Source organism: Magallana gigas, chromosome 8, assembly GCF_963853765.1.
Source record: "Magallana gigas chromosome 8, xbMagGiga1.1, whole genome shotgun sequence".
NCBI classification, from domain to species: domain Eukaryota; kingdom Metazoa; phylum Mollusca; class Bivalvia; order Ostreida; family Ostreidae; genus Magallana; species Magallana gigas.
Window position 1 is genome coordinate 13,136,460 of NC_088860.1, and position 12,672 is coordinate 13,149,131.

At 33.6% G+C, this 12,672-nt stretch overlaps 1 protein-coding gene across 2 annotated transcripts; it reads right to left on the reverse strand.

Annotated features, from left to right (window-relative positions):
* Nucleotides 1-216: 216 nt before the first annotated feature.
* On the reverse strand, nt 217-12,645 carry LOC105342123 (mitochondrial proton/calcium exchanger protein). Of its 2 annotated transcripts, XM_034471539.2 has the most exons (14): nt 12,489-12,645; nt 11,489-11,543; nt 10,689-11,202; nt 10,082-10,219; nt 9,401-9,535; nt 8,678-8,881; nt 7,991-8,242; nt 7,062-7,490; nt 6,642-6,744; nt 6,131-6,267; nt 4,803-5,050; nt 4,291-4,311; nt 2,293-2,434; nt 217-2,002 (listed from the first exon to the last, which is right to left on the reverse strand). In XM_034471539.2, the coding sequence occupies exons 1-14, from the start codon at nt 12,535-12,537 to the stop codon at nt 1,769-1,771; spliced, it is 2,661 nt and encodes an 886-aa protein (XP_034327430.2). In that variant the 5' UTR covers nt 12,538-12,645; the 3' UTR covers nt 217-1,768. The 2 variants fall into 2 exon arrangements, with proteins under 2 accessions (XP_034327430.2, XP_034327431.2); XM_034471540.2 differs by lacking the exon at nt 4,291-4,311.
* Nucleotides 12,646-12,672: the final 27 nt, after the last annotated feature.

Sequence of the window (12,672 nt, forward strand, 5' to 3'; positions counted from 1 at the left end):
GATGCCCGTGTTTCCGACCTCCGCCTCCATAGGAGTTTTGTTTCATTGGATGGGATTTTGTATTCAATTATTTTATTCACATTGATCATATTAATTTTGGTGTGAAACACTCTATAATTTACGCCTGTATTCCTTCTACAAATGACCTCAACATTCTGCCTACATGTATTTCAAATAACACTGCCACATCTTAAAGAAAAACAACAAAAACCAAAGTGATTTTATCGCCACGCTTTAATTGGTTGTACATGTATATGCATACAATGATTTGCAGATGAAAGAAATTCGTTTAAAACAAATTAAACTCCATGTCATTTTATTTAAACAAATTCATTCTTTCTCTTTTCATCTGAAACAAAATGGGGAACATACAGTATATAATTATATAGCTTGTATATTCACTAAAAAAGTATCATACTGAAACATGTACGAGTGGATGCATATTGAATTAACCTTAATGTGGTATGGGACATCTCTTGATATCAATGTGGATTTGGTACATTATGATAAAAATACTTTCATCGGTTTAGAATTTTCAAATTTTACAATATTTAACCAAAAAATATGTGTAAAGAAGGATTCAAACTCATGACTTACAGACTCTTACCCACTGTGCTACGCTGTTAGATGACAAATCTGGGAAAGAAATTATTTATCAAATTAGACTTAATTTTATTGTTTATTTCAATAAATAGTACACTGCAACATGGAGGTGGCCCATACCACCTTAAAGAAGCTGGATGGTCTTGGTCATTTGACACAACTAAAATCCTTTAAAAGATCTTTATATTAAACATGACTGCCAATTCTAAAAATAAAAACAATCAAATTTTTCAGACAGCATTCTAACGTGTGATTTTTTCCTTAATAAATAATAGTTTATGGCTATAATGATTCTCATATTTAATCATCTTTTAAAATTGTTTAGTGAATCTAAAATGAATAATAAATTTGTTGACCATCCAGTATCTTAAGTATTTTGTTTGTTTCATTCAAATTCACCACGGTCATAATTAAACACCTACAAAACTTTCTAATGAAAATGATTTTCAGCACACAGAGATTTTTTCCAAGTACAGGTATATGTTTGGAATTTGAATGATGTTTATATTTTCAAACAAATATCTACAGGTAAATGTAAAGAAATGGCACAGGTATATGCAATAATTCCATTAGACTCTTTCATTGACAGACCAGACCATCTTCCTTTAGTTTGTCCCCTTTCTCTTTGCATTCTAAACCAAAGCACTGCAATAGCAGTGATCTTAGCAGTGATATGCACCAAAAACAAAAGTCAAGAAATAGGACAGAAATATTAAACTTACGAAATATACAACTTAACAATAGATATTGCAGGTGATAGAAAATAGCATCGACAACTCAGAGGAATTCACAAAATTATCCACAATGTTATGAACTAGACTTCCACCTTATCACATGAAACAATGTGGCGGGTGGCACATTCATATAACTTGATACAAAAATTAATGATCGTAAAGCATGTTTACAATGTCACTTAAAAATATTCACCAACAAATTCTTCCTATCAATACCAGGTTCTGGCTTTTACTTTTTTCCTTATGTCAGCAGATTGTTATCTGCACTTCATCACTTAAAAGACTTTTTTTGTATATCCACTTTCAAAACAAACCTGTTAGAAAGTGAATTTGTTTCGTTTGCCTAGCACTAGATAGGAGATAGTTTTTGAGTAAATCCCATCACATGCTAAAGAAATGTTTCCATTCACAGTAGATGTTGGAAGTCCCGATTATGTCTGTTTCTCTTTCTTTTTGTCTGAATCAGTGCTTTTCTCTGCAGATTGATCTCCCTTGGATTGGAGCTCTTCTGTTTTGAAAGTCTCTGCTTTGTCTTTCAATGTCTCTGCCTTATCTTTCAGTGTCTCTTTTTCCTCTCGCATTAACTCCTCTTGGACGAGGCGTGTCACTTCAGACACCTGTTTAGGATTCAATTTCATGTTGTCCTTTCCTAGCAATTCAATCACCTGTTTCAACAGAAATCAAAACTTCTATCAAGTTATTATTTGTAATCAAGTTGAAATTAATGCAGTCAAATAAAATCTGTCAATGTTGACAATGCATGTAATCTTTGTATATCAATGCAATGAATATGCTGATTTTCATTAAATTATTAAAGAAACAGAGCTGCCATCAAAGTAAAATATTCAATATTACAAATGCATGAATACCAGGTCTTTTTTGCTTTCTATACCAGTAACCATTGTGAATATAGCAGGAAATATACTATTGCATTGTACAATTGTTAGATCCTGACCTTCATGGCATGGACAAGTTCGATCCGCCCATCCCTGTCCTCATCCAACACCTGGACAATCTTCTGGAACCTCACGTCGTCCGGAATCTTCTTAATTCTCTTCATAGCTAGCAGCATCTCATTAATGCTAATCACAGACTTCCTGCAACAGAGATAGAATCGTGTTCAGTGATGACACATGTGAAACCCTTAGTTGAGGTCCATTTTTAAGATAGATATATATATATATATATATATATATATATATATATATATATATATATATATATATATATATATATATATATATATATATATATATGTATGCATGCTCTTTCAAATAGTTGCCCATGCAAAATCAGTATAGTCATTACTTGTCAAAATACCATATTTCCTTCATATCCAAACCAGACAAAAGCATTTGCAAATTTGTTAGCAACTGACCTCTCAACCCCTTCACTTTACACTTTTTCAATATATTTCCAACCCATTAATCTATTCATTGTCATATCATATTACATAATAGGTTGCATGCCTTACAGAGATATAAAAACAATTTTCATTTTGACTGAAAGTGCTTCTTACATAAAATAGAAATTAAAAAAGAAGGTACAGTTTCAATCACATGCATATGCATAAAAATGTGCAAATTTGTAAGCCAACATAAGATGATTCCAAATGAAATTTACTTAGTCAAGAAAGATGTGATCAAGGCTTGATGTCAAAGAGGACTGAAACACTTGAAACAGAATCATATACTAGTAGCCCTGACTGGTGGCAATGTATAGAAGAAATATAATGCACATTTGGGTACTTTTAAGTAGAAAGCATTGTTCAGGCAGCATAACTTCAAACACCTGCCCAGCTGCCAATAGAAGTTGATAAGCACGAGCAAGGATGCCTGCACACATTCTTATACGATTAAATTAAATACAACATTAAATGACAAACATTAAACATTACAATCAGAAACAAACAGAGATAAGCCTCACACTTGTTCTGACCAACAAGAACACAAACTTTTTTAAAAACAAAAATCATTCCAATTTAAGGACGACAGACCTAAATCATTTCTACAATAGTGATTTTTCATGAAAATTTTTGTGTGAGTTAGAGTTAAGAAAGATATATCAAAATCAATGAAAATATTACTTACAAATAGAATTAGATTTTTAGTAGGAACCATTTCCAAAATTGTTTACATTACTTTTCTTTTTTAATTAAACATAATGACTTAAAGCATTCTAAAGCATATTAATGGGTTAAAGCATTCTTAAGATAAAAAAAATTCTGCAATAAATTTCTAGCCATATTGTAATATAATAATATTATGACGATTTGGAATTAATGGCATTTTAAAAATGAACATGTCATTAACTTCGTTTTTACTGGAGCAGATGCCAAAGTGCAATGTGCCACTATTTTTTTTTTCAATTTTTCAGAAAAAGTACTGCGAAAACTCTATGAAAAAGGTTTATGTGCATCATTTCAATGTCGATTTATGAAACAAAATGACTATCAGAGTGTGCTAACCATTTTTTTTATGATAAAATACTTCAAATCCTAAGCACAGGGACAGTATTTTCAATTTCTATTTTCAATACGACTATTGAATGTGGATCGGAATATAAATGATTTGTTCACTGGCTCAAACTCTGTTAACTTATCTATGTAAATGGTTATTAATAACTTGAGCAAGTGTAAAATTCACTACAGAACTTTGACATCCTTTAAAGAAATTTGTGCATGATAAATAATGTTGAAAAGCATATTTAAGCATATTAAATTATAGCAAGGTCAGCCACTACATGTACCGAATAAAGTGTGTATTGATGATGTAGAACAGCAGTATATTGTGTCATAACTGAATTTTTGTAGAGTTTAAGTGATTGTGACGTAATACTGAAAATTTGATGTTCATAACAGTAACTCCTTTTATATACCGGTATATATATCTGCGCAAAGTGAATTAGGTCCGTTGTCCTCAAGAGCAAGGATAACTATACATTCTTGACATACCTTTGCTCAGCATCACTAGACCTTATAATATCACAGGCAATGTATGACCATATGCATTTGAATAGAATTTTCTGTAGGGTGATAATTTTTGCTTTAAAATTCTGTGTTGCCATTTCAATGAAAAAAATTCAACCAAAAGGAATTGTATTTGATACAATCCTTAAAGTTATAAATCCAAATCACAAAAAATTTTGAAACTGCTAAAAATACTTATTTTGGAATCTAAATGCAAACATTTGCACCAGGAGAAAAAATCATTTGGTACCATTAAACTTTAGTTTTTAAAACTTAAAGAAGACCAAGGAAAAACTTTGTGGTGGTGTTTAATTTTTTTTGAATTCATAATTGTAGATAAAATTATTATATTATATAAATAGATTATAAAAATATTTTACAACTTGATGTGAGAAATATTTGTAGTATGATGGTAAACACAAATCTATGAAATAATATATTACTAAATTCTTTGACACACAAACACACTCAGATAGAGCCAATAAAACACAGCTTACTTTCTCTTTTTGAGTTCCGACAGTATTTCCTCTCTCTTCTCTAGATTGGTCTGGAGTTCGGGACTCTTCTTCAGCCGCACCTCCCGCGTGTCAATCTCCACCTGTATCTCGTCTTTGATGTCGTGGAAGTCGTCGATCTGCTTGTCCAGCTGATCCACCGCCTTGTTCACCATCTTCCAGAGCTTGCTGGCATTCTTTGAGTTGACATCGCCTTCCTGCAGGACGACTGCTTTCAGTTCATCTACATCCTGTTCAAAACAAAAACTTTAAGTGTTGTACATGTTCATGAGTTTCAACATCCAAAGTCCATTAACACCTTCCTCATTCCAAGTCAGTAAAGAATCTCTGGCTACCTCTGTTTGTGTCGCTAAAAATAAAACTCAAACTCTTGGTTTCGTCCCCATTTAGACCAAATCTTAGAAAACTGAAACATATTTTGGAAAATATCTGAATTTTAAACTAAGGGTTTTTAATATTTGGTACTACAAGAACTGGTGAATGTGTATTGTACTGGCATAGTTAAAGTAAAGCTGACAAAAGAGGGCATACTTAATATACTATGAGTAGTATAAACAAAATTTAATTTAATATCTTTGAATACCATCATTTAAATAAGTACCTTCATAATGTAGGGTATTTATCAATAATATAAATATTAGATGTCCACAGTAGTTTTTATTTTTAACTTTTAAAACAATTACTCATGCTACCCCTTTCCCTCCCTTAGAACCTGTAATTTTAAATGACATATCGAGACAGTGTTACCTTGGTCCTTGAATGTAATATTAACAATAATGGAATTCAAACATCACCCCCCCCCCCATCCCTCTAAGTATCCACTCAAATATTGTATCAACACAACTTGAATACAAACATCCCAACTCCTCAACGATCCACCCACTTACTGTATAAGCACTACAGGAATACTAAGATCCCTCACCCACTCTTCAATGATCCACCCACTAGATATATTGCCACTACTGGAATACAATCATTCCCCACTCCTCAAAGATCCATTCACTAATTGCATCAAAACAACCCATCCAACCTCTCAATGATATCCCACTCAATGTATTAGCACTACTAGAATACTAATATCCCTAACTCCATTCCTCAATGATCTACCAACTAACTGTATCAACACTACAGGAATACAATCATTCCCAAAATAATCCATTCACTTTATGCATCACAAGCATCTTCTTACCCGTCAATGATCTACATGTACCACTACATTTATAACAAACATCTCTCCCCCACCCCTCAATGATCTACCTCCCTAAATGTATCACAAACACCACTTCCCCACCCTTCAATGATCCACCCACCTCCTCACAATCTTCCAGATCTTCCTCCCTCTCTTCCTTCTCCAGATCTACAGCCCTCTCCTTGGCAGCCTCATACAGAGCGTCTTCAATATCTTCCAGATCTTCCGTGGTTATCTGCTCATCCAGGTCCTTCAATTCTACAGAATTCAATAAATATTTCTAAATGACTGTTATTTAACTCTATCATCAGACTACTAATTAAAAAAACCAAACCCAAAACACCGCATTTACACCAACATCAAAATCCACTGTTTTAGGGGATGTGGGTTTTTTTGCAGTCTCATTGAAAAAGAGAATTTCCTTTATTATTTTTTTTTAAAAGGGATGGGGAAATTCAGTATTTAATTATTTATATCTAAGATTAACATCTTGAAATTGAGAAAACCAAAGAAAATTGAAATTAAGAAAAAACAAAGAAAACCAATCAACAAAGCTTAAGCAGCAATATCTTAAAAGCCTGGATAAAAAAATTCAGGCTTAGTGAGTGGCTGTGTTTGTACACAGTTCCTACCTTCTCCAGGCTGAGACTCAAGCATGAGGGCAGGGTCTGTCTGGGTCTCTCCCTCTGATGTCATAATGGTCTCAGCAGCCACCGCTTCAGCAGTAGCCATTGCCTGTGAAAATTAAGGTAAAATAAAAGATACATATCAAATTGACCTTGCAAAGGTTACTTTTTATTTGGAATAAAATGATGTCCCCAATTTCAATAGACAGAAAATTAGGAAAACAGTGCTCTGCATTTTCAGAAACTTGTTACCAGATTGTAAGTATTTAACTTAACTTCACCATGATTTGTAAGAAATTCATATTTTGTTTACTAGTAAAGTGGAAAACTGAGATAAACTACTCTAATTGATAAACAGATAGAAAATGAAAGGGACGACAGAGTAAACATTTCATGGCATGTTACAAGAACAAAGAGATTGCCCACCTTCTTCTCTTCCTCGCTGACAGGTGTCGCCACTTTGGCTCCCTTCGCTGGGGCCGCCTCGCTCTTCATCACTGGGACTTTTTCTCCCTCCTTCAGGAACTCTTTATACTCCTCAAAGAACTTCTTGTGCTCTCGCTGGTTCTCTTCGCCAAGCTCTCTGATCATCTTCCAGATCTTCAGCACTCGTTTCTTGGTGGCCTCCTTGTCATATTCATCCACCTTCGCCTTGAAGTCGGCAAGCTTGCTCTGTAGTTTGGCAGTCAGTCCTTTGACTCCTGTGGCAGGCTGCTCCTCAGACACCACCGGCTCTTCAACAGGAGGTGGAGTTACTGGAACCACCTCAGGCACCTTTGAAATTTTCTCCTCCTCTAGTTTCTCTTTCTCCTTTTCTTTCAAGGCTAGGGCCTCAGCAATCTTCTCCTTGGATGTCTGGAATGACAGAGAAAATTCTTTAGAGTAATGCTGATGCAAATTACTTGTTATTGGAAAAGGAAACAGTTTCTGTTTTTATCAAAATTGTAAATTACATCCTCAGATTATCTTCATAGGTACAAAAAAATAAATGTTCATTCCTAAGTAAAAATGAGCAGTTTTATGATGATAAATCTCAAATATTCTGGGTGCTTTACAAGATCGTAAATACTGGTAATACTAGAATGGATATAGAAAAGAGATGCAAACTGAAAAAAATCTGCACCTTTTCAGCAGCTACTGTGGTTTCATTTATAGTTATGCATATAAATTTTTATAATTTTAGAAAAATACAACAAAATTGAAGACAGGTTAAGACAACAGTTCAAGAGGCACAGAATTTCTAAAAAAAATTTAATTTCAAAGAATTTTTTTAAATTTTAAAATTTTGAATACAATAATCATGATCAAAGTCTAAGAATAATGATGAAACCCTAGTACACATGAACACTCCCTACCATGGTCTCTGGGAGATTAATGATGGACTCTTTCAGCTGTTCCTCTGTTGACAGTGTCTCTGGCAAATAGAGAGCCCGGGAGAAAAGCAGCAGTGAGGCGGGGACATTCTTGTCGAGGTGAAGGTCCAGCCATTGCTGTAGCTGGCTTCTGAGCCGCTCCTCGGACACACCCAGTGCTCGCATTCCTCGCTCGCGGTTAGCTGCCTGCAGTTCTGGAATTGTCAGACTGTCCACTCCTTCCTGTTTGATCATCTACAAGTCATTTGAAATTTTACTGCTACAGTCAATCAAAAAATTTGTTCATGTTGTGTCTACAAACTTTAGGGTTATGATTTCAGAAGATAAACATGCTGTAAAATGATGAGAAGAGAGAAAGACAGTAATATAAAACAAAGACAAAAGGGCATTGAATAAATAAAAAAGGACAATCAATCAGAGTGAGTTACAGAGAGAGAGAGAGAGAGAGAGAGAGAGAGAGAGAGAGAGAGAGTATAGCTAATTAGCCATCTTATAAAGCATATATAATCTACCTAGTCGCAAAGCTGTAGCTAATTAACAGATAGAAGGGATCTGTCAGTAAAAACAAGTATGTATGTTTACATTTACAATTGAAATTCCTTGAACCCAATTTACTTTAAAAATTGATTTCATCAGAAAAGAAAATGATAAAATACTGAAAGAACTTACGACATCATCCATCTTGAGCCGCTTGAGTTTCATCCTGAGGGAGAACCTGAGAAAGCCATCCATTCCCATCGGCTGTAAGTCAAGGACGCGACACATGGCCTGAAGCTGTGGCCGGCTCAGATTCTCAAGCGTCAGCTCATCCTCAAAGAACTTGGAGTACTTCATTATCTCCTCTGTGGTCGGCTGGATACCTTTTGTCCTGACCTGTTGTTAAACATGTTGAAGGTCACACAAATAATGGAAGATTTACATTTTTATTGAATACCCCCGTATATCACTATAATTATTTGTATTTGTGTCTAAATAACAAGGGTAAGAGGTCCATTAAAAAGTACCTGCAATCATGTAGCACTCTTCCTTGTTTTAGGGTGGGGTTGGGGGAAGGGGGGGGGGGGGAGAAAACATCAGTTAAAAAATTGGAGAGGGCTACATTATTGTAGCTAATTAAAATCATGGTTTTTTTTATACTAGAGACTTATACACTGTTATATAAATATTTACTGACTGTAATTTTTTAAACTGATGTACAGCAACTTTTGAAATAATAAAAACAATATTTCGTCTATGGGTTTGTATGCCTAAAGTAACTGTCCAAGTAAGTTTTAAATTCATGGCTGAATCCAGTTAAAAAGTCTCAGTCCCTGGTTTTGGGATCTTGACTTGCTTAAGCCTTAACTCGGACTTAGAATTTATCATAAGCTTTATGAATGAAATAAATCTTACATTGGCCACAAAGTTAGCAAAGTCCTCTGCAGTGCTGGTTTTCTTGCTGATGAGGGGGGAGCTCTTGATCGTCTCCACCATGTTCTTGGTCATCTCGATCTTTGCCTTCAACACTTTCAGTCTCATGTCATCTGTCTGTGTTAAATTAAAAACACAACCCATAAAAAACTTAAATCAGGCTTACTAGTGGGACACGATTCTTTTTTTAATTACTATGGTCACTTGGGTTTTTAGCTAAAATATTCAAAGGTAAATTTAAGAAAGGTCATAAAAAAACTGGACCAATTTCTTAATACAAATAGTAAGTACTATTCTTTCTAGCTCAAATCTAGGAATTTTCTCAAAAGCACTATTTTCTAATAAGAATTTGTGGATGGCTTCATTTTTTGTACATTTCAAGGATACCCCTGAATCCCAATATATGAAATACAATCTTTATTTTATGTACATACAATTTAATCAATTCACAAAAATCAACTTTAAATCAGATAACTTAGCTAATGAATGAATGGTTAACTATAATAAAATCATTGGTGCATTTCAACAGACTAGACCGTGAAACCGTTTCAAAACCTTTCATTTTATTTTTTTATATAACAAAACTTATGCTATACATGTAGATGTAAATAAATATGTAAGCATTAAATATCATAACAGATTATCAAACAATAATGTACAAACCTTCTTGGGTTGGAAAGTACTGGGGAGAAGTCCTGGAAAGAACTTGATGATGACTGGAATGGCAAACTCCATAAATGGGATTATGAGGAGGATGATCATGGGTAATATACGCAGAATGTCAAAGGTTGATCGAATAACCTGGTGAGATAAAATGCAAGTTCTTTATCATGTTTATAACAGCATGGATTCTGATATAAAACTTTTCTACAAAAATTGTCACTGGAGTTTTCCTTTTTCCCCACTTCTTTTATTTAAAGGTGTAGGAGTATGCAGTTGTGATTTTTTAAACTCAAATTTCTTTTTTTTTTAAATCGTAAGGTGCATATATATCAAAAACGCATTATTTACAATAATATGCATGTTTAAAAGGTTTTAATCATTTTATCATACCAATATCAAACTGCAAAATACATGTAATAAGTTCAAAGATAAAAATGCAATTCAATACAGCACATTGTACGGAAATTATTCCTTAAATGTTTTTTTTTTATAAATCTAGTGAATTGTAACTACTGTATTAAAACAAAAATTGGGGAAAAATTCTGTATTAAAATTCTATTACTGGTAACATCTATGAAACAATGTAAGTAAATAGCAATACAAGTACCTGCTTGATCTCCCGCCTCTTCAGAGATTTCCTAAATATAACCACGTCAATCATATACCTGGTGGACATTCGAAACTCCTTGAACAGTAACTTAAATCCATGGTAATAATGCTTCAGTTCGTCCATTATTCTGACACTCAGTTTCTTCTTGGCTGGTGGCCCCACTTCCTTAGACTTTTCCACAGGTTTAACCACCTTTGCCGCGCCATCTTTCTGTGGCTTGTCATCCTTTGATTCCGATATCTTTGTTGATTCGACATTCTTCACTTCCTTTTTACCCTCATCGTTGAACAAGACAGTAGAAATGTGATAATCACGTATCCATGTTACATCATTTCCGGGAAATCGTCTATGTGGAGCACAGCATATGACATAGTTTGTTTTGAAATAATTACAATTTTGAATAAACTGTTTATTTTCGTTAAACCAGTGACTGTGAGGCCGGTGTGGGAGTTTAGAACTTAACTTATGACTTGTGTAGAAGTGTCGATTATGTGTGCGGCCCTTTGAACACCTGTAATGTAAAAATGACTCCAAGGCTTTTATTATTGAATCAATTTCAATAACTAAAAAGCTAGTAACAGTTCCGATTCTTTTACACACATATCAATTTTTAAAAAAAAAGATGTGTCATAAAAGAATCTGAGAAATCATTCTCATAATGCAAAACCAAAAAAAAGAAAAAATTAATCTTCTAATGACCATAGAGCACAATTATATAGGTATCCTTTCGTCTTTTTTTAAGGGGGGATGAAAAGGGGTTAATATTAATAAGCATTTACAAAAATGAATCTACATACCGTGTCTGTTGTGATCCATGGCAACAAGTCAATGGGGCCAACTTCCTCAAAAGGTCTGGTGAAAGAAAGAATTTTATTTCTTATTTTCTTATCAAATATACTAAAAACTCAACCTTCAATTTATTCACACATTCTCTTTTACCTCATAGAGAATATTGCTATTTCACTGTACTGGTATATTTAATATAACCTCTCCTCTGCCATGATCATGATGATGGATATTAGTTTGATACACTTTCACTTTCCATCTCCTTATCATAAACTTTTTTGAGACCAAAGGATTGGCTTATGGCTTTTATGAAGGAAAAAAATCATCCTCAAAGATAAAACCTGCATTCATTTGTTCTCCATAATAGACTTTTTAACATCTCACTCTCAATTTCTTTAAGTGTCAAAACATAAAACAAATTAATTCTTTAATAACCTCTGAACAAAGTTGTTCCTTGATCATTCATAGCAGTTAAAATATCAAAAACTAAACCAAACATTTGTACTTCAGTATGTCTTAAATAAAATTTTGAATCAAAATTAAAGTCATTCCATCAATAGAAAAAAATGTTTTCTTTATTGTAAAACAAACCAAGACATGTTAAAAAAGTATAACACCATGAATAAACCAAATGCTACCATATACCATTTCAGTACTATAATAAAAGAATATCTATGAATTATCTAATCTAAGTAAAATAAAGAATACAAAAAATGATGTCACATCTCCAAAACAAACAAAAAACTGAAACTATGTCAGTATATTTCCAACACAAAGAACCAATCAATAATATTGGATAGTATAATATGCACAAAATAGGCGTGATGTATATTGTTCTTTTGTTTTTCATGAAGTTACGAACGTATTACGCAAGATCAGTTGCATTTAACCGACCATGTGAGTATTGACATTGAACGGCGTTTACCAACTACCGACGGTCAACAAAACAGCTGATCCCGTCAGGAACCAACCTCATTTCGAGCATGGGTTGCTTGTGAAAATAAATCTTACCGTTTGAGAAAGTTTTTGTCGACGTGCATATTAAATAGCGATATGGCATTGTTTTTCTTAAGTCTGGTTGATAATCTACAACGATTTTTTCTACCCCATACTAAAAGAATACGTTGGTTCCCTTTTATTCAAGTTGAAGGTCAGAGAACCAGTATAAACAATATTTCGATCCCGACTTGTTTTT

Coding starts and splice junctions, on each gene's coding strand:
- LOC105342123 (XM_034471539.2), bottom strand. CDS start 12,537: ATGCCATATCGCTATTTAATATGCACGTCGACAAAAACTTTCTCAAAC. Junction 11,203..11,488: donor CATGGATCACAACAGACACG/GTATGTAGATTC, acceptor TTTACATTACAG/GTGTTCAAAGGGCCGCACAC. Junction 7,491..7,990: donor TTAATCTCCCAGAGACCATG/GTAGGGAGTGTT, acceptor CTGTCATTCCAG/ACATCCAAGGAGAAGATTGC.